This window comes from Nipponia nippon, unplaced genomic scaffold (genome assembly GCF_047370975.1).
Source record: "Nipponia nippon isolate SJK-2023a ecotype South Korea unplaced genomic scaffold, ASM4737097v1 scaffold_11, whole genome shotgun sequence".
NCBI classification, from domain to species: Eukaryota; Metazoa; Chordata; class Aves; order Pelecaniformes; family Threskiornithidae; genus Nipponia; species Nipponia nippon.
The window spans coordinates 13,643,173-13,664,014 of NW_028262302.1; the positions used below are offsets into that span (position 1 = coordinate 13,643,173).

The 20,842-nt window shown below is 43.1% G+C and overlaps 2 protein-coding genes across 17 annotated transcripts in view; one reads left to right on the forward strand and one right to left on the reverse strand.

The window, feature by feature from the left end:
- Positions 1 to 55: 55 nt before the first annotated feature.
- On the forward strand, positions 56 to 19,820 carry LOC148056830 (uncharacterized). Of its 13 annotated transcripts, XR_015702297.1 has the most exons (6): positions 626 to 2,414; positions 2,705 to 2,851; positions 4,692 to 8,982; positions 10,042 to 10,146; positions 18,368 to 18,426; positions 19,124 to 19,820. XR_015702297.1 is itself a non-coding variant. In XM_087747538.1 (5 exons), the coding sequence occupies exons 2-5, from the start codon at positions 2,359 to 2,361 to the stop codon at positions 19,222 to 19,224; spliced, it is 363 nt and encodes a 120-aa protein (XP_087603664.1). In that variant the 5' UTR covers positions 56 to 618; positions 1,253 to 2,358; the 3' UTR covers positions 19,225 to 19,820. The 13 variants fall into 13 exon arrangements, 5 of the variants coding, with proteins under 5 accessions (XP_087603664.1, XP_087603665.1, XP_087603666.1 ...); XR_015702302.1 differs by lacking the exons at positions 626 to 2,414; positions 10,042 to 10,146 and adding an exon at positions 56 to 618; XR_015702298.1 differs by lacking the exons at positions 626 to 2,414; positions 10,042 to 10,146 and adding an exon at positions 56 to 247.
- The window catches only part of PPP4R3A (protein phosphatase 4 regulatory subunit 3A), a 47,424-nt gene continuing 38,945 nt past the window's right edge, over positions 12,364 to 20,842 (reverse strand). For all 4 annotated transcript variants that reach the window (XM_087747531.1, XM_009475899.2, XM_087747529.1 and 1 more), the window contains 3 exons: positions 18,226 to 18,416; positions 17,499 to 17,725; positions 12,364 to 13,652 (listed from right to left, as the gene is read on the reverse strand). In XM_087747531.1, coding sequence (XP_087603657.1) covers positions 13,539 to 13,652; positions 17,499 to 17,725; positions 18,226 to 18,416 — 532 coding nt within the window. In that variant the 3' untranslated portion in view covers positions 12,364 to 13,538. The remainder of the gene's footprint in view (positions 13,653 to 17,498; positions 17,726 to 18,225; positions 18,417 to 20,842) is intronic.

Consider the following 20,842-nt stretch of genomic DNA (forward strand, 5'->3'; position numbering starts at 1 on the left):
GGGCCGGCGCCGGCCAATGGGCGGCGCCCCTGGGCGGCCGCGGGCGGGACGCGGTGCGAAGCCGGGACGAGCTGCCGGCGGTTGCCCTGGCGCGCGCTGCCCGTCCCGTCCTCGCCCGCCTGTTGCGCCTCACGGCAGCGGCTGTTCCCCCCCGCCCCGCCGCCGCGGCAGCGAGAGCCCTCGGCCCAGAGTCTGCGAAAGGGGTGTCGGCGGCGTCTGCCCGCCCCGCGGAGGCGGGAGGCAGGAGGTAGGGTCGGCCCCGTTGCCCCGTTTGAGGCGAGGCGGAGCGGGGCCGCGCGGGCAGGCCGGCGCGCGCCGCGGGCGGTGGTAGCCGCGCGCCCGCGGGGGCCCGGTGCTCGGACCGGCGAGGCGCTGCGCCCTCCTCTGCTGGGAAGCAGCGCAAGGGCAGAACGCCGGCGCGCAGCTTCAGAGTTTCTGCTTCAAAGAGCGCGAAGCTGCCCGTGAGGTACCCCAGCAGGCCGGAGCAGCTTTTTTAGGGATGCTTCCAAACGTGCAGCGTAAACCCCCTATTGCGGCACAAAAACCTGAAAAGGAAAACTCCCAGAAAAACGAGGGCCACAACCTGTTGCGTGCGCGTTTGAAATAAAACGCAACAAGGTGCTTTGCGAACGCGCAGCGGCGGTGCGGGTTTGGTTGCGGGCTGGCGGTGCCGAGGTGCGCGGTGCCGGCTCCTGGCGGGGCCGTGCGGGGCTGGCGCAGCTCCGAGCGCCTGCCGGAGCACGGAGGGCTGCGACCGAACAGCCTTGCCCCCGAGGGTGCGGGTTGTTTTCCTGCGAGGGCAGAATTTAGTCCTTAAATTTGGTCTTTAGTTAAAAAAAAAATAATAATCCCAAGTAATCAGAATGATTACTGCTTTATTTATCACAGTCTCAAATTTTGAGGAACTATTAGTCATGAAGTTGAACCATTGCATGCGTGGTGTTGCATAGCGAGGGCTGGTTTTGCTAGGACTCGCGTCTGATCGTTGGCTCTGTTTTTCACAGCTGCAGTCTTTTATCTCTGGTATTTATCAGTCCTTGCACCAGCCACTTCTTAGTGCATTTTGCCTGTTTCTTGTTTGACCACGCTAAACTGGCAAAATACAATTTGGATCTTAGACAGTCAGGCAAACCGTATCTGAAATTCTGTTTATTATTAACCACTTACTCTTGCATAGGTGTTTTTGGGAGGGGAGGTGGGTATTCGTGCGTTTGTGCGTGGGCTGAGGGGGGACATCTGTTGTTTTGCTGAGGGACCTGAGCACTTTGCAAGCAATCTGTGACTGAATGGCCGACACTGGCGTGCATTGCAGCGGCCTGTGTGTCCCACTGAAGATCGGGTTTAATGATTTGCTTCATCCAGATCCTGACTTTAGGCAGCCCTGTCCGTATCGAGGACCCTGCACTTTTTGGTAGCATCAGTCGCCGGTACGTCAGTGAGGTCAGACCTTGTGTTTGCTTCCGACAGACTTTCACCGAGCAGAGGGGAAACCTCCCGCCCTCTGCCGGGGGTGGGGGGGATCCTCCGGATCGGCCCCGCGAGGGACATCTGGGCTCTCATTAAGGAAATCAAGAGTAGCCCAAGCCTCAGGCTTCGGATTTGCATGTGGATGGATCCCATTATTACACGGGAATGGCCCTAAATTCGCCGGTGAACGCGCTGTTGAAGTCACGCCATTTATTTTGGACCCCCAAACCCGTAGACCGAGGCATGATAACTCCTGGCTGCTCGCCGGCCCTGGCCCCTGTGGCTGCCGCCTGCTTACAAGCCCGTACAGCTGTTCCGCTCCGAGTTTCTTGAGAGGCTGTACCAGGAGGGTACAAATAGTTAAATTAACCCTTTTTTGTGCGAGTCATGTAGTTTAAGCGTTTCTGGACCTGAAAAGAAGGAAGGTTTGCAAGGAAACCCTCTGTTGTAGTTGAAAGGAGAAATGGGGATGCGTTTGAGTGTAACAGCTCCTGCTCAGGTGTGGAGAGAAAAAGAAGAATGGTTAATAAGTTCTCAACACTTCAGAGAGGTGGACTGCTGTACTTCTTGAAGCCTTGTGATCTCCTGTTTTGTGAACAGATTTCATGAAATACAATTTTAAAGCTGTTACTGGAGTACTTACAACAGAGGACACGTGTGTTAATGAACAGAATCAAAAGAAAACCAACCTAATAATATTTGAAAAGTCTATAGTCCCCTTCAGAGAAGACAGAATACAAATGCAAGAATACTTTCCACCACTTGGATGTGACTGGTTTGCAGGAGTACGCCTCTACGAACTCCTGAAATGAAGCACCAGTTGCACGGTCCCATTTAGGTGTTGCCAGCAGCGAGAGGATTGACAGGGAGGGCGCATCGTGGGGCACGGTCATGAAAACCAAGCTGCTTATCCGGGAAATCGTCCTGGGGATGCTGTTGGGTGCCAGGTGCTCACAGGGTGTCCAGGGGTACTGCGGGTGTTACAGAAAGTGTTCGGGCAGCCGCAGTAGCCGGAGTGGAGTGGGGTTGGGGACGGGGAGGTGGGGATGGGGCCGCGGCTGGGGCCGCGTCGGGCGGGCTCCGGGCGCCCTCTGCCGGTGGCGGGCGGTGGCGCAGCGGCGCGTCCCGGCCGAGGGCGGGAGCGGGATGCCGCGGCTGCGGGGGGCGGCTGCGTTCTCACCTCTGGTGCTGAAAGCAAAACAACAGCAGGAAATAACATTTTTCTTGTTTTGAAAAGCGGTGCCACTGATGTCGTATGTAAAACATCGGTGAAGTCCTTCGACACGTGTGACAAGGGGGAATCAACATGCTGGGAGGGTCTGCAGCCCTCCGCTGAAGCGCAAAGAGCTGAAAGACCGAGAGACGTGCTGAGAAAAGCTGAACCGTGAGTCTTTTAAAGTCCCCGAGTCTAACTGCCCTCTAGAGCCGCAGACTTCAAGCTGGCTCCTCGCAGGAGCGCTGTGGGTTGGCAAAACCCTGCCGAGCTGATGAGGAGCAAGACCAGGCTTGCCCTGCAGAGTCCAGCCTCGGCTACGCAGTGCAGAACTCAAGGAGGTCAGGCTGCCTGGCGTGTGCGAAACGCGCACCCTGGCTATCAGACCCCCAAACTGCCTATGTTGGGTTTTTTCTCCTCAGCAATTCTGCGTCATACCTGTCAGCCCCAGCCAGGTGTGCACTGCTTCCTCTGTTCTCTCCAAATGGTGACTTAGCATTTATAGTATGAGCACTTTTATTTACCCACCTTGTGTTTCACCAAAGATGTAGCTTGTAAAACGTCACCTACCTACTACAGGTCAAATTCTCATTTCTGGTGGTACCTGAAGCTGCCACCTTTGCACAGCAGACAAAATAAAATAAATACCTGTGAATATATCCAAGAAAGTTTAGATCTAGACATGTACATGCAATTGCATTGGAAATCATGCCTCTTAGAGTAAAGAAATTATGAAAATTTTTAATATTTAATTTTAATGTCATTTGCAACACCTTCTTTCTTTTCATGCCATTTGCACACGGTCAGCTTTTAACTAAAAACATAATTATCAAAGTAGGAAGCACCAGAACAACAATTTAAAACACATACAAACGTACAAGCAAGTAAAGACACCAGGTTGTTTAATGCCTCCGTTATCACGTGTATTTCTAAAGCACTCTTCACAGCAACACAAACCACAGAAGGAAATTTCTAAGCTCAAGCATTTCCAAATGTTCCTTGAGGCTGACTGTAAATGGCATGATTCACCTCCCTCAGACTGTCCCCTAGCAACGATTACAACCATCAACAAAGCTCCACCATTCATCTGCTGTCTGGAGTGTAAGTTGCTGAGGGATGGGAATAACAGAATTCACGAGGTTACAAGACAAGAGTTAAACTCATGGTAATCAGGAAAGGGCTTTTTCTCCTCCTTTGCTTGGGACTGTCGTTAAGAAGCTTTCTTGTAAATATGACTCTACTATGAGAAACTCCCAGAAAACCTAGCATTAACCTTTGATACAGGGCAGGATGCTCATTCAGTGCTGAAATTTAAGCCAGCTGCATAGGCTCCTGATGAGATTAACATAATACAGAATCTAAAATACAAGGAGAGAGAGTTTGGGCAGAATATCTCATAAACGTCTGAGCCTGTAGAAAATAAACACAGAGTCAAATACACGAGGCAAACAAAGAAGTTAATACTGAGCAAAAAATATGGGGACAAGATGAAGGGGCAGCAGTGGTTTATGGCTCTCGGCATGAATTTGAAAGCAAGGGAGGAATACTCGCATCCCAGGCAAATACAAGAACGGTGGTGTAACCTCCTTGACTTGAACCCTTCAGAGAAGCAACAAGTGCCACAGCAGCGGAGGAATGCTCATGAGCCTGAAAGAAAAGAGAACAAATTCATTTAAGTTAGACTCATAAGCTAAAAAGGTGCTAGAAACAAAGGCTGGTCGTGATGACCTAAAGCAGTGAGCTCAGGTACAGGAGTGTGGGAACTACATGTCCAGCAAATCGGGAGAGATGTCATTTGCAGCGGCAGCAGAGAGGGGAAGGTATCTTGTAGGTTTTAAAGGCACGATAGGGCCTGGTCTGTTGAGAAGGTGATTACTGAAGAGGCAAGGACCAAAATAATTGTGTAAAGGCTTGGGGACGTTATCCAAAAGCTTGGGTTCTCATCAAGGCACAAAACATAACTGAGGCAGATGATTGCCATGTATTTCCTCAGTTTCTCTCTCTTTGGCAGGAGGTAAAAGAAGAACTACACCAGCAGCGTTAACTGGGAGTCACAAGATGAGTAGAAGAACCAATAGGACCACACTAGGGACTGTTACTAGCCACTCTAAAGGGAAAAAGGGAAGTATAGAAAGAACTAAAATGTATCAAATGGAACATCCTTTGATTATGTTAAAGATTTAAAATATTTTCAAATCATCAGTATCCATTCCTGTCAATCATCACTAGCAAATGTCCTTAAAAAACAGAATGTGGTTTTGAAGATCAAACACTTTAGGGAATTGTTCATTCTTCAGACCGCTGTTTTGGCATTTTAGTTACACAAGAGTGTATCAATATCTATATTGATGACATTGGGGGCTAGGTAAAAATAACAGGCAAGAACAACCAAAAACTTTATAAGCGGCTTTGGAAAGTACTTAGAAAGAAGAAGAAAAGTTGAAGAAAAGTATAAATTCACGTGCAAGGAAAACACTCCAAGGAGGAGAAGTTAACAGAGCCTCGGCAGGGAGGTAGATGACCGTAGGGCTGGGACCACCACCTCAGATGTCTACCAAGAGGAGAGCCATTTCTTGGAACAGTGAAAACATGGGGAATGGGGGTATCCTTGCTACCTGCTCAAACAGCACCCTGAATTCATTTCTGTGTGCTGGAGTCAGACAGACACGGGAAGGACATTAAGAATTTGAGGAATTAATGAAATTAAAGACTCCAGGCTTGAGGGGTTGTGACAGAAGGCACGAAACTAAGGCTGTCCAATGATAACCCCAAAGGCGGTGTTCGAGATAGCTGTTTTTCAAGAATACGGTAAAAATTGGTGATCAGTGGTTTATGTATCATGTGCACTGTGCTGAAACACAGAAGGCGGCTTTGATTCTGGTTGAATTATGTAAAAGTTTAATCTTATTTAGAGAACGTCAGTGTGAACAGAAACTGACTTTAAATCACATGGGCTTAGCTCACTCTCTTAGAAATGAGATTATTTTTCAGTTACAGATGCTTGAGAGAATTGTTATTTGTATTATAACACTGGTGTTTCACAGACGCTGTAGTGGCTGTAAACTCACTGTAGAGCATGCAAGGACTCTATTTTGGTGACAGCACTCTTCAAAAGCCGTTCTCTTCCTTAGCTATATGCACCTCCTGCCTGTCCTCATACTCTGATGCAAGACCTATTGGCAGACTATCCATCAGGGTAACTCGGTTCTTTCACTATTTGATGTAGTAGTAGCTGGAGTGTCCAAAAAGCACAGAGAGAAGATCAGAAACACGTAGTGATTGTACTCACTACACTGTTGTATCTGATCTGCTTCAGCCACCTAGCCATACTTTGCTAATATTTTACAAAGGCCAGTAGGATACTGCAAGCTGCCAGACACACTTTGATATGAGCAGCACCCTAAAACAGCCATAGCATACTATTACCGCAGCAGAGGAAGCCTTGATGTTCAGTGGGAAAGGTCTGTCAACCAACCAGTTATTAAGAGGTGGGCTACGTTGCGATATGGTAGACTACCTTTCAAACGCCTGGCTACTGGCTAGAAATAGATGAGGTGGTGATGCGAATGGTTTAGCTATCGACGTCACACATCCAGCTTGCAAAGTTTCTCAGATTGCCAGGTATGGCTCTGGAGAAGGCCAGGCAAGCTGAAGCTGGCTTTTGCATTTGGATCAGGCAACTGTAAGGACTCCCCAAAGACATCAGTGAACTACAAATTTGGGTCTTGTGGAATGAGATGCTTTGCTGTTCTGGTGAGCAGTTTTATGCCCTCAGTTATAATGCCGAATGTGCCATCTCCTATCTTGGGTGTCTTTCGGTATTCTGGATTTTAATAGCCATCACAGCCAGCTGTAGCTGGCTGTTTTCAGAGCTCTGCAAGAGGCTTCCCAAGAGCACTTGCAACCACCTGGCTTGCTTTGGCTAGTTTTTACTCATCACCAGTACCCTGCTGATCCTTTCTGTACAGAAAAAGGAGCTCATTTTCCACAGTCTATGGAAATTTGTCACTACACTTGCAGTACTCTAAGTAGATAGCCTTCATTCCTGAAATAATTGATTCCTTTAAGAGGATCCATATATTTAGGCATGTATTCAATTTATTTTTCCTTAAAATGATGTAACTAACAGTAATCCTGAGTTTGAGTAATATTGCTTCACTGTGAAGGTAAGTTGCAAGATGAACGAGATTTGTAAGAATCCATTGAGGCTTGTGGCACACTGAAAATGGGAGTAATTCTAGTGATCTCATTGGGGATGATAAATCAAAATAATAAACGCACACACAAATCTGTGCAGAATTTCTGCTGTTGTTCTGATGTTTATGATAAGAACCAAGAGATCTTGCAGTCTATTACAAAATTGTCAGCCCGTGGCATAATTGCCCGATGATACAAAGGCGATTTGTGTTTTGATGGAGATGCTGTAACTAGCCTGCTGTTCTCAGGTCTAGCATGCAAACTTGATGCTCTGGTTATTCCTAACTTTGATGGCAACATTGGGAAAAGGTCTGTCCTATTCTTGGATGTCAAAAGAAGATAGGGCTGCAGGCATCAAAATGACTCACCTCTTGCAGCTGGATAGCCAAAGACTGGGACCGTGCTTCTCCCTGACACTACTGCCATGCAAGTGGTCTCCCTCCCACTGGTAGAAGAGCGATACAGTTGTTAGGTGTCAAAAATAAGGATACTTGAGCAGTGACTTGCATAGAACTTGAGCCAAGTTGTGCTTGGGGACAAGGGGCTGAAGTGTGTTCCCCGTAAAGCCATCAGGCACTTCATCCGGCACCTAGTGCTGCCAGGTTTTGAGGTAGGAATGTGGTTTTCCCTGGAGTTACAATCAAGCATCCATACATTAGCAAGAGGCTGCAAAAGACAGCTTGTAACTCGAAACAAACTACCCAACTGCCATGGCCATTTCCTTCAGGCATCACATCACATATGATGTAGCCACAGTCACGTATCTCTCAGCTGAAGAGTTGTCAAGATAGATTTGCACGCAAACATGTCATGCAAACGTAGCTCTTTCTTATTACAAAATAAACATGAATTAGATACCATTCAATCAGGAAAATTAAACATACTAAATGTGCGGAGTTCAGATCCTAGAGGCTGGAGTCTAGCTTAGGTCACTGGTGACAGGCACCTCACTCTACGGGGAGGTCTTCTTTTGAATGGCCAAATCTAGAAAGCTCATCTTATTCACCAAACGGAGCAAGAGGGAAGTCCGAAGGTCTGCTGGTTGGGGACTCAGGAGGTTCCACCTGTTGTCCTGTTCGTAACAGTGAACAGTTGTGGACTCTGGTTATTCTCACTCTGCTGAGCAGAACATCTGTATGGCCCCAATGGACAACTGTGTCAAAAAAGAAATCCCACAACACACCTGGTCTAACAAAATACAGGCATTTCCATACTTGGCTCCAAAGGAACACAAGCTCTAAAGATGAAACAGTGCCTATCTATTCAGAGAAAGACATGGCTAGCTACATAAATACTAAGAAAATTTGAAGGGTGCTTTATAAAGAGCACACACATATAAAAACTTCTGAATACAGACAAACACTTGTATTACTCTCTTATTAGCTTTGGTACTTAGTTCTCCTGCCCATGAAAAACAAACATTTACATCTTCCTTGTTTCTTACTGCAGGTGATCTAGACCTTGAAGAGGTAGATTTATTTCCATTTTGAGGCTAAACTCAAACATGTTAAAAGCTGTGCTCTGTCGTTGGTTTTAATCAGCAGTTATTTCTTCAGTAAGAATTGCAGCTTCCAGCTCTCCTGGCTAATTACAAAATCCCGACTGATGGCAGCAGTCACTTCCGTTCTGGGGGAATCGTGGAGGTGGGGGGAGCCATCAGAAGGAAAGAAGCTTTCTTTCAGGATAAGATGATCTAACTTAACACCATTTTCAGACGTGTAAAAGTAGAAGCAGATTGGAAATGTAGGGGTTTTTTAATGTTTCTCCCAAATGTTCGTGGTTGTTACCATAGACTCCTGTGAATCGCTTCATCAGGAGCTGCTTCCAGTTACCTCCACATCCTTAGTCACAACATTGATTAAATCCTGCTGAATGGCAAGATTAACAAATTGCATATCCCTGATGACCGCTTCCTTCAGGGATCCTTGCCCGTTCAACACCAATTCAGTGGCAGAGCGAAGGTACCGTCGCACCGTCTCTGGCCTCACCAGCAGGATGGAGACTGTACTGAACTCTCCAACCTAACAGCATCGATCTCCCATCCGAACACCACAGCCGTCAAAAGGCCACTCAACATCAGCAAGATTAAAATAAGCCTTACTGAGGTAAGCACGCTTTAAAATCAAATTTCCAAGATTTCAGGCACTAAAGGGTACATCTGAAACCCAAGAGAAAAGGCTAGCCTTGTCTGGAAACTCATGAGCACAATGTAAGGGCTCCAGTATGCACATACTTCCAGAAGCAACGCTAACAAACACATACATGTGACTACTGAGTGCTTCTGAACCCTTTTAGGTGGGCAGCCCACATACCGTATCTTTATGCACATAATTTAAAGTTGCTTACAAATGGGGCACCAAAACCAATGTTATTCAGCCCAAATCATCCCCAGTCTATATTACAGACGCACATTTTGTGAGCGCAATTCCACCCTATACTGAATAATTTCCAGCTCTGAGCCTAAACCACACGTAGTTGCTCACACGGAGCCATTTCTGAGAAGTTCTGAGACAGAGAGATACCTTACACCTCCAGGAGATGCAACAGTGCACAGCGAGGGCACTGGCATAGGTCTGTGTATCAGTAGCTATTTCAATCATTTGCCAGTAGCATTCTACCTGCCTTTTTTTTTTTGTTGTTCAGTATTATCCACTGGCTTATATATTATTTTTACATTGTTCATAAATACGATTGGCATACAGAAGACTACATCTCCCCCTCCCTTTTTTAGATTGCCTTTTTTTCCAGCACCTGCAGGGCTTCATTTCAGCTTTGAATAGTTTTATTAATTTCAATTTATATAAAAAACCCCACAAGATTTACATGCTCCAATGAATGTGACTGCAACTAGAGCAATATTAAATCGAGATCCAAGCTCACCAAATAGCCACCTATGACAATATATTAAGTTATGCCACCCTTGCATGAGTAACAGAAGGTTTGGCTGTGTCTGCAGCATGCCTGCATGCCCGGCCTCCTTTCCGGACTGAACCAGATGCTCTATATACATTCATTTGTTCTGGAGTCCAAAAAGAGAAAGCAGTAGGAGCAGGTGGAGAACGCGCGCACGGACAGCTGATCTTGGAAAACTTCAGCTGTTGGTAACTTCTCTTTATGCTACGGGTGAGCCCAAGCAGTAACTGTCTGGTCTCCTACTTTGAGAGCTTACTTGGAACAGGTCTCGATATCCTCAAGGCAGGGGAACCGCAGTGCTAGCACAGACAGCATTGCTCCAGAATGACTCTGCAGCTGTAAAATGATTGATACAGGTAAGGCTCAACTTCTGTGCCCACTCTACAGACGCTAGGAAACATAATTTAGCAAGGCAGCCAATGTAACTTGCGCTGGGCTGAAAGGTAGCTAATGCCCTGATGGAGCCTCAGCAGCAATATGACAACAGACTCTTAGCAGTTATCTAATGAAACCGTTTCAGAAATTTGCAGAGATGTAAAAACACAGCTAGAACCGATCCGAACAGTTTCAACCTTGGTACGTTAAAAGGTTTGGGCCTACCTGACACTTAATTGCATGAGAACATGACTTCTCAACCGGGTGGGCTATGAGAGATGGATGAACATCCTCATCTTGTTTACCAAGTAGGTATATTACAGATGGGTACATTTTAGAGGCAACTTGTTAGGTACAGCAGCTTTCAGATCCTTACGCCCTCATGACATCGGAGATCTGTTTCTCAGTGATGTGCACTGTTACCTGAAAACAGCCGCCCTCTGTGCACAGGGGAAGAAAATCTGGAACTATTGCCGATTTCCTGGAATTGCTTTCATTAGCGTAAGGGTGTGCTTCCCTGGCGGACCAGGTACTCTGTATACTTTTGTCTGGTATCCCCAGCGAACCTAGGCTGAAAGCTGGGAAGCGTACATTGGAGTAACCGCCATCAAGTCTTGCAACCACTGAAGGAACAGAGAGGCCTGTACTGGTGATTCAAGCACGTTGCACCTTGCCTGTATGATACGCAAGGGTTCACCCTGTAAACCATACTTAAGGATACAGTTAAAATGCAATTAAGATGACTGAGCCATGTGTAATAAATATACACACAGCTCGCTTGGGATGCGGACAAATGATATTAAAACAAAGAATAAAAAAACCTCATCAGCCCAGAGAAAGAGAAGGAAGACAACTAACCATCTAACTACAAGTTAGACAGCATTAAAAGATGTGCAGCTTAATATTTTACCGGTCCTTTAGAGCTTCATCAAAATATAAAAAGTTCAAAAATATTCCTATTTCCATTATTATTTTGACCGAACCCAGTAACTTCAGGATAGTATTTCTTCTGTTAAATGTAATGCTTCAAGTACTAAAGTCCAAAATCCAAGAGTCCTACAAGTATCATGAAAGTATCTGAAAGTTTAGAAGACTGCAGCATCAAACGTCAAAAGATTAAGCACTCAATAGCTGAAAGAACACCAAAAAAAAAAAATCAACAAAAAAAGTTCCTTCAACCAACTCAGAAAAATTACTTCCTAAGATGTAGCTTGGAGATGAAGACGACTATATGGATAGATTTGGAGAGCTTTATGCTCAAGGAAAGTTTGACAGATTGGGAAGGATTTAAATTCAGGCTAATTAAGAAAACGTGCAAAATTACAGATTTCCTTGTCACGATGTCTGCTCTGACACCAAAGTTGCAGGAATCGGGTTCCAGACAGGTCGTTGAGACAGCACGGGGACCCTCATACTGCAGCAGAGGACTGCATCTGGTCTTGCAGTGACCAAGTGCTCTCCTCTCGCACTCTCTGTAAAATTTACTGCTGAGAACTGCCCTGTCACAGACATTTCAAACACACTGTAAAAACTCAACCTTGGAAAGTGATTTTAAATGAACTTTTTGAGGAAAAGAGATACCTAATTATTTTTCCCTAATGCACGCTCTTATTTAAATCTGAAATTACTAATATGTATTAATAAAGTCCATTGTAGTTAAGCATAGAATCTGCCATGCAAGCCACAATTTTCAGAACAAAGTGCTAATCTACACTTGGCTGGGATCACGTACGAGCCAGCCTCAGATTTTCATTTCTTATTTCTATTTGGATGTGCTACATTAACGTGTAACATCACGATTGTTGCAACACTGGTGCTTTATATGGCCAAAAGGAAATAAACTCTTGAAAATACATGCAAGAAGGGCTCTCTTGTTTGCAAAGGAACTGAATAAACTCCCCTTCACAGGGAGCACTGCTGTGCCATCAAAGCCATCTTCTGTACAAGCAATAAGGAAGCAGGATATAACGTTTAGTTTCAAATTAATAACTAATACTATTTAGATTTTTTGAAAAAGGGGAAAGAATGTAGTCATTGAGTTAGACCCACAGTTTAATTGCTGTTTTTCAATTGAGTATTAGAATAAATTTCAAAAGATGGTATCCTTGTAAAGAGTTTATTCTACAACCATCTTTAATTTGCTAAAACTGGTATTCCAAAGGGAATCAGAGGTTTAAAAAAAAAAAAAAAACCACTAATGCAGTTTTCCTTCAGCTTTAATTATTTCTTTTTTATTTTTGTAAGTCAAATGAGTCAATATTGGTATTCCTAAATCACCCATCTTGCATTTTGATGAGTTAGTCTACCATCATTGTTCTCAGTTATGAAATTTCAAAGTCTCTTTGGAATACTAATTTCATATCTATAGGTTTCAATTTTTTGATTCCATCCTATTTCCCTGAAATTTTTTCTCAAGCCAGTTGCTGATGTAAAATTTAATATAAAATATTTAGTCACAAAATAGTATTGCTTTTATGCACATTGTGGTAAGATTATTTTTTTTTTTCCAATAAAAACTATACCATCTTCCATAAAATCCTAAACATATTAAGAACTGTGATGCAGAACAAAATTACACAGGGTGAAACAGGTACCAGCACAACAGTGAGATTATATTACATCAAAAAATTTTAATGGTCCCAAATATATACTCAACAACTAAGCATACACTCAGGGGGGCAAAAAAAAAATTATGACACAAAAGTGACCACATCTAGAATTCCACTCAATCTTTAATCAAGAAGGGACAAACAAATCCCCCACCTCCAAAAAAAAAAAAAATTCTGCAGTTTAAAGGGCAAAGGGAACAGATTAAAAAAAAAAAAAAAAAAAAAAAAGAGGAAACTTTATATTCAGCCCTCCCCCGTAGAGGTTTTTAAAACCTGTTGTAGCTTGACTAAAATGTTCCGAATGTACGATTTCAAAGGCAGGTCTCTTTTATACAAAGAAACTGCTGGCATTCTTAACTAGTGAAGAATTATGGCAAAACCCGCCTTTTCTTCAGAAGTCTCAGACATGGTCCAAGAAAGCATATTCTGATTGTAGCAACTGACCAGCCAATCCAGAGTTCCACTAACAAAACTCCTGCCCTGTTGGCTTTTTGTTTTTGTTTTTGTTTTCCATTTCCTTCCCTGAGAAAAGGGCAATGTGTGGTCCAAGCTGGAGAGCTCAAAGGCGTAAGTCTTTCCGCTAAACAAAATATTTCCCCTTCTTCTGCTCCTTTGAATTGGCACTTGATTGGCAGAAATCTGTTTGTATAGGTTGATCTGTGTCACACACAGTAATTCACAAGACTGCTGCTTTGCTGTGGGTTTGTTTTGTTTTTGGAAAAAATATCCTTCCCCCAACTGGTAACGTTCTTCAGCAGTTGCCATTATGATGACTCAAGCTTTGCTTTCTTTGACAAAGGTAAAGATTCCTCTTTATCTTCATCTTCATCATCCTCTTCATCATCATCAGGATAATCTACAAGCCCAACGAGGCCTCCCTACAAAGACAGACACAATTACTGTGATTAAGAAAATATTTGCACATTGATACTTCACATTTGTATTGGAAAATGATGTTTGCACAGAATATTGCCGTAAGCACGCTGCTTCAGGAAGTTTTGAATAAAATGAAGCAGAACAAAAATAAACCCTGCAGTACGAATGAAAACAACGTTGCCTGAAAAATGTTTAAATGAATAAATCCAAAATGGGGTTTTACCTATCCAACTGGATAGAAATATTTCCAGTTGAAATTTAAGAAGATCTAAAAATCGACTTAGTTTTGCTAAGTGCCACTGCAGCTCTATCTGTAAAGCTGGAAATTCTTTTTCACCGAGCATAGCTGACTGCAGCAACGAGCAATCTGGAAGCACTTCAGAAACAAATACAGAATATCCTTCAATTTGAGCTGTTGAACTACGATATTTTTAGAACACAGTCTGTCTTCACGAAAGCTAGTTTAAATGTGTAGTAACTTAAAAAATTTTTTGTGCAATATAATTGAATGAGGTGTACAGGTTACAAAACTTCAACAACTTGGCAGCTGAAAATGAAAGCATATCTAGTAATACTAAAAACTTCCTTGTATTGCAAATAACCACAGATTTTAGGATTAGGCTGCTCTGGACCCATGAAGCAGCAGTTTGAACTTCTCAAACTTCCTCTAACTACAGTACGTTGCAATTTCTGAAGCTTAACCAGCATTTGACTACAATGGCAGTTACTTGTGCTTTACTCAAAAACCGTATTACTTATTCAGGTGTGTAATGATAAGACATCCAAACCAGAAAATTTCAGCCAACTGTATACCAAAATACAATTCGATAAACAATTACACACACTCTGTACAGTCACATAAAACATAACACTGAGTATATACACATAAGATAACAAGTTCAGATAATTAATGAAAAACCCGATTTCAACACTGTTTCTAGTTTGCGACTGTGGCACATTTATGAACAGTGTACATGTCACTGAAAGAAAGTAGCTTATGCCTGAATCCATGAATGGTTTTTCAGTGCACTGCACATTCAGTGTGACCTGAACATTTTTCTTTTGCCACCACGACTTGAAATTTTGGAGCCAGTACTCTATGCAGTATGCTCCATATGGAAAGACTCCATTTCAGATTCAAGGAATTATACTGTTGGTGAGAGCAAGCCTCCAGCAGAAATACAGAACAGACTGAACTAAATTCCAAGGCAATTCTATCCCTTTTAAAAAGTGCTTGACTAACTACTGTATTTTTTTTCATAAATGAAATAAATGATAGAATGCTCTGGGATGGAAGGGACCTTTAAAGGTCACCTAGTCCATCCCCCCTGCAATGGGCAGGGACATCTACAACCAGATCAGGTTGCTCAGAGCCCCATCCAGCCTGGCCTTGAATGTTTCCAAGGATGGGGCATCCACCACCTCTGTGGGCAACCCGTGCCAGTGTTTCACCACCCTCATCGTAAAAAATGTCTTCCTTATGTCCAGTCTGGATCTACCCTCTTTTAGTTTAAAACCATTACCCCTTGTCCTATCGCTATTGGCCCTGCTAAAAAGTCCCTCTCCATCTTTCTTATAAGCCCCCTTTAAGTACCGAAAGGCACAACAAAGTCACCCCGCAGCCTTCTCTTCTCCAGGCTGAACGACCCCAGCTCTTTCAGCCTTTCCTCAAAGCAGAGGTGTTCCACCCCTCTGATCATTTTTGTGGCCCTCCTCTGGACCCTCTCCAACAGGCCTACGTCCTTCTTGTACTGAGGAGCCCAGAGCTGGAGGCAGTACTCCAGGTGGGGTCTCACCAGAGCAGAATAGAGGGGCAGAATCACCTCCCTCGCCCTGCTGGCCACACTTCTTTTGATGTAGCCCAGGATACGGTTGGCCGCCTGGGCTGCGAGAGCACATTGCTGGCTCATGTCCAGCTTTTCATCCACCAGTACCCCCAAGTCCTTCTTGGCAGGGCTGCACTCAATCCCTTCATCCCCCAGCCTGTATTGATACCTGTATTGATACGGGATTGCCCCGACCCAGGTGCAGGACCCTGCACTTGTCCTTGTTGAACCTCATGAGGTTCACACAGGCCCACTTCTCCAGCTTGTCCAGGTCCCTCTGGATGGCGTCCCGTCCCTCAGGCGTGTCGACTGCACCACTCAGCTTGGTGTCATCTGCAAACTTGCTGAGGGTGCACTCGATCCCACTGTCTATGTCATTGATGAAGATATTGAACAGCACTGGCCCCAGAATGGACCCCTGAGGGACACCACTTGTCACTGGTCTCCATCTGGATATTGAGCCATTGACCACTACCCTCTGGATGTGACCATCCAGCCAATTCCTCATCCACCGAACAGTCCACCCATCAAATCCATATCTCTCCAATTTTGAGAGAAGGATGTTGTGGGGGACCATGTCAAAGGCCTTACAGAAGTCCAGATAGACGACATCCGTAGCTCTTCCCTTGTCCACTGATGTAGTCACTCCATCATAGAAGGCCACTAGGTTGGTCAGGCAGGACTTGCCCTTGGTGAAGCCGTGCTGGCTGTCCCGAATCACCTCCCTGTCCTCCATGTGCCTTAGCATAGATTCCAGGAGGATCTGTTCCATGATCTTCCCAGGCACAGAGGTGAGGCTGACAGGTCGGTAGTTCCCAGGGTCCTCCTTTCTACCCTTTTTAAAAATGGCTGCAATGTTTCCTTTTTTCCAGTCCCCAGGGACTTCACCTGACTGCCATGACTTTTCAAATACCATGGCGAGTGGCTTGGCAACTACATCAGCCAGTTCCCTGCTTCCCCTTCCTCCACAGAAGGATTTAGAGGAAGCGTCACTTAGTTCTTCCATCAGCCAAACTCTTCTCATTCAGGTGTTTTCAACAGAAGGTAATCCAAACACAAACTCTTAAGCCATGTTTGACTACAAGAAAGAAAAAACCTAAAACCCCATTTGCCTTCACTAGAAGTTAGGTGAACAAGCGGTATGGTGGTATAAAAACTGATGAATCAGAGTTATTCCGGGGCTACCTGAGAACTGAGATACATACCTGACCTTTCAGAAATGGAGACGTGTTACGAAAGTAAATTCTCATTATCCGAACTACGCTGTACCAACACTACCTTACCTGTCCCCCAGCGCTGAGAAAACACCAGTCACTGTTTCCCTGACTTTGTTTAAATTGAGTTTTAGCCAAAATTCTGATAAAATCAGAATGGCATCCTACAACGTATTTAAAAATGCTGGGTTTGGATATTCACTGCAAGTTATACTGACTCTTTTAAACGGGCTTTCATCTTCTACTTCAATATGTTCCAACCCAAAACTATATGTTATTTCAAAAGGTAAAAGTGTCATGCTAGGAGATGAAAAATTGTTAACATTTTGGCTTACAGCAGCCACCCCTCCATAATGCCCTTTATTTCTTTCACATGTGCCAGTTATATCATTCTGAACAATATTAAAAAGGGTAACAAGTAGAAATTCTCAATGGGGGTGGTGGGACATCGTGCAGTCTGGCAAAATTTGGCAACGTTTCCGAAGTACTTCTGTATTTCTACCTGCCAAATATCCCTGTGCAATTTAACAAAAGTAAACTGTTGTATTTCATAGTAAAGATCGCTGCAAACAGCAGCTAGTTGTATGCTCCGTAGTTTAAGAGTTTGGGCATTAAAAGAGCTTTTATTTCTTCTTTTTATATGCATGTCAGATCTCCTTAAAAATGCTAAAGGCCAGACAAAAAGTACACACAAACCTGACAGCCTAGTACTGCTTAATGTGTCAGAATTCACACAAACTTGAGAGAGGTGCTAAAGCAAATTCCCAGTCTGTAACAATGAAGCCAACCTACGGCCATTCAACATTACCTTAGTTGTAATAGCTGCCATCTGAGATGTGCTTTTAGAAACTGATCCTGGAGACCCAGGGGACCCTGGGGAGCCGGGAGACCCTGGGGATCCAGGCAGATTACTTGCAGATGACTGGCTGGTAAGGTTAGATTTTGTACCACTGGAAAAGGAAAGCTTGAAACTTGGGCTCTGACGACCTGAAAGGTTAGTTTTCAGAAGAACTTCCTTTTCTTCACTCTCTTTCACTGGAGCGAAAAAAATAAACACAAAAAAAAACGTAAAAGCAACATCCAGTGAAGTACAAACCACTTTACTGTGTGGGAAAAGGCTTAATACTTTAGGTACAACTTGGTAAAGTGAGTCATCTAGACTTTTCATGCTAGTATACCACTGACCAGCTGTTGTCATTGGCCAGGAATGAACTTTTTGCTACCAATGGTATCACCCAAACACTTACGTCGAAAGTTTTGAATTCGAAACCCGTATAAAACACAGGAAAACTTGACCATCAGCTAAGATTGTCATTCAAATGCTTTTAAGAAATCAACAACAATATTTTGCATCATTCCGCTTTTAAAGACAACAAAGCTTGTTTTGAAGGGGTGGTCCCCCAACCTGGGGTCACCATTTCAAAATCTAAGAACTTCAGAATAAATACATGCAAATCTTCCATCGCAGTAGGACTAAAGAATACAAGTTATGGCTTCTGCATAAGCCATATGGCATTCTTCTTCTCATCACTTACATTTTTTCCTTTCCATGAATTTACTGATAGGGTCCATAATATCTTCATCATTTTTAGTTTTGTCAGAAGGGGGCACCACTGCCTCTCCATCTTCCATATCGTCTTCATCAGTATTAAACCACATTTCCTCCTCATCCTCCAGGGTTCTTGCATCCCTTCTGTATCTATGGTTTCTCAAAATGGAGCGCATGCTGCAGAACAGTAAGTTTTAAAACTTTTGATCCGAAAAAAACAACTCATATTAATAATAAAACTTCTACTCGACATTTACAGTGACAGCTTACAGATAGAAATATTGCAGAGCAATAAAAATATCAGCAAATCATTCTGTATGTGAATCTTTGTATTTTCAATGCAAGTATCATTAAAAACTTTTCTTTATAGGGAATCAAACGAAGTACAACTCTGCTGCTAGTAGCACATTCAGACTCCTCTATCTGTCCAAAATTCTGTAGCGTACAAACAGCACTATTAAAAGTAATTTTAATAAATGTCACTAAAGTGTTGTATTCAGGCTTGGATTAACAGTTTGCACTGGTAAATAAAAAGTTGTAAACAAAGAGTTTAGAAACCATAGATTTTTGTTCTGAAAATACTTTATAACTTGTCAGTATTTGGGGTTAAGTGTGTCCAATGTGTTAAAGAAAAAAAAACCCAAAAAACAAAAAACAAAACACAACCCAAAATCTAACTGAACTATGACTCCAGTTTAAAGCAGATACATTAACAAGCCAGCTCTCTCCTTCTGCCACATCCACCTGTCACATTTTTTTGGTCTCTATCAGTATTTTCCATTCATCAGAGCCTTGGATACAAAGTGCTACTTCTCCCTCCCCATTTGATCTATTATTAGCGTAGGCCTATCTCCGCTCCACCTTCCTTTTCTTTTTTCTCACAGGAGCAGTACGATGGCCTTGGAGGAGAGGGACACTGATGTGCACCCTGAGGAAGAGGGGGAGGAGAAGCGGAAAATGGGCTGAAAACACTCTTCATTGCTAGATGTTGATTCTAACAGTCAATTTCCAATAAAAGCATGAAACCCTTGACAAATTTTCTGTAGCACTTGTTCAAAATTTACTGGCCACAACGTAAGTCTGAAATGTAATGTTTTTCATAAAGCCTCTGTTACTGGAATCAAAATGTTAATAATACAATCTCAGATTATTCTATTTAGAGAAAAGGTCTTGCATTACTGACTGCAGGAAAAAGCCAGAAGGGAAAAATTAGGAAGTTGCAAGGTATTAAATAAGAACGCTAACTGTACTTTTAAAAATAAACCTAATTCTGAAAAATTTGCCTGCCAACACTGTCATCTGGATCTATACGTACTGCATCATTTTACACTGCATTTAAATTCAAGTTCTGCTAATAATGCAAAACTATTACTAAAGTGGCACTCTTCTGAATACTTTTGTGGCCCACGTCAACAAAATTTTTGTCCTCCTTCCTTACTGAACTGTTCTTTGCTAAAATGTGTAAACAGATTCTTGTTATTTTTGCACTTTATTATTTCTGGGTTTTCACTTAAGAAATTACATGGGCTGTGACAGGGCTTGGGCAGCCACTATGTAAGATGTAGGAAGAAGGCAAAAACTGGGCCGGCTGAGCTACAAACCTCTTGAAGCTGTAATTGTCTGTCAGATAAACTCATGCGGCACAACTATGCACAGTCACTTAGCTCAACTTAAGCCAAGAAAAGACCAAGGTTTTACTTCCTCTACTGGATGGAAATTACTGAAGGAAGCGGCTGGGTGTTCTTTCCAACGCAGGCATTAATGTAAGAATTGTAGGCTTGAATTTCACAGCTGTTTAAGTGAGAAGCTTAGCTGACGCAAGCCAAAATAACATCTCACCTGTAAAACATTAGTACTCAAAACTGCAGATCCCGCACATACTCTTGAAAGTGCTTCAACATTTTAAAACAAATCTATGATTATACTCTCACTTTAATTGTGCGAGTCTCAAATTTAAATATTGGTTAAGAAATCTTGTGGAAGGAAATTAACTTAAAAGTCTGAAATTTCAAGATGTCCTAGTATGACTAATCAGATTAATTTTTTGACGTGTTTTCAAACTAATTCAAGATAACAAGAACAGATCTTGCTAACAATTCTTAAGAGTAACTCATCTATTCATGCAAGCAGTCGATTTTGTTTGAATGAAACTCCATATAACAGGAATACCATTTGCCAAAAATAAATGCAGTAAAAAGTCCTAAACTTCCTATTTTTATACAACCCTAGCCTTTTAACCTTGGGTAACTCTGTACTAAGGACGGGAACTTTTGCTCTGGCAAACAGAAGGAGTGATTCAAGTGTGAATCAGATTGTTTTTTACTCCATCAGCAAATCTAACAGTGACAAAAAAGCATCCTCTGAAAACGTCTTTGTATATTCTATTTCTCAGTCATTTTGGTAGAGCTTATCTAAATATCTGCTCCCACAACTAATTAAAATAAAAGGAAATCTGATGTGGATTTTTGAAGGGAAAATCCACAGAATGGTAATTCACAACTAAATAATCTTTCAAATCAAACAGTGGGAATCTCTTATTTAAGCAAATGAACTTCAGATACTTGATAGCCTTCCAGCCTCATTACAACAGTGTACAGAAGTTT

Excerpts from the sequence above, each read along its gene's own strand:
- LOC148056830 (XM_087747538.1), top strand. The coding sequence starts at position 2,359 with ATGAAAACCAAGCTGCTTATCCGGGAAATCGTCCTGGGGATGCTGTTG. Across the intron at positions 2,415-2,704 it reads GGGATGCTGTTGGGTGCCAG|CGGTGCCACTGATGTCGTAT; the intron begins GTGCTCACAGGG and ends TGTTTTGAAAAG. Across the intron at positions 18,427-19,123 it reads GGAGCGCATGCTGCAGAACA|GAGCAGTACGATGGCCTTGG; the intron begins GTAAGTTTTAAA and ends TTTTTCTCACAG.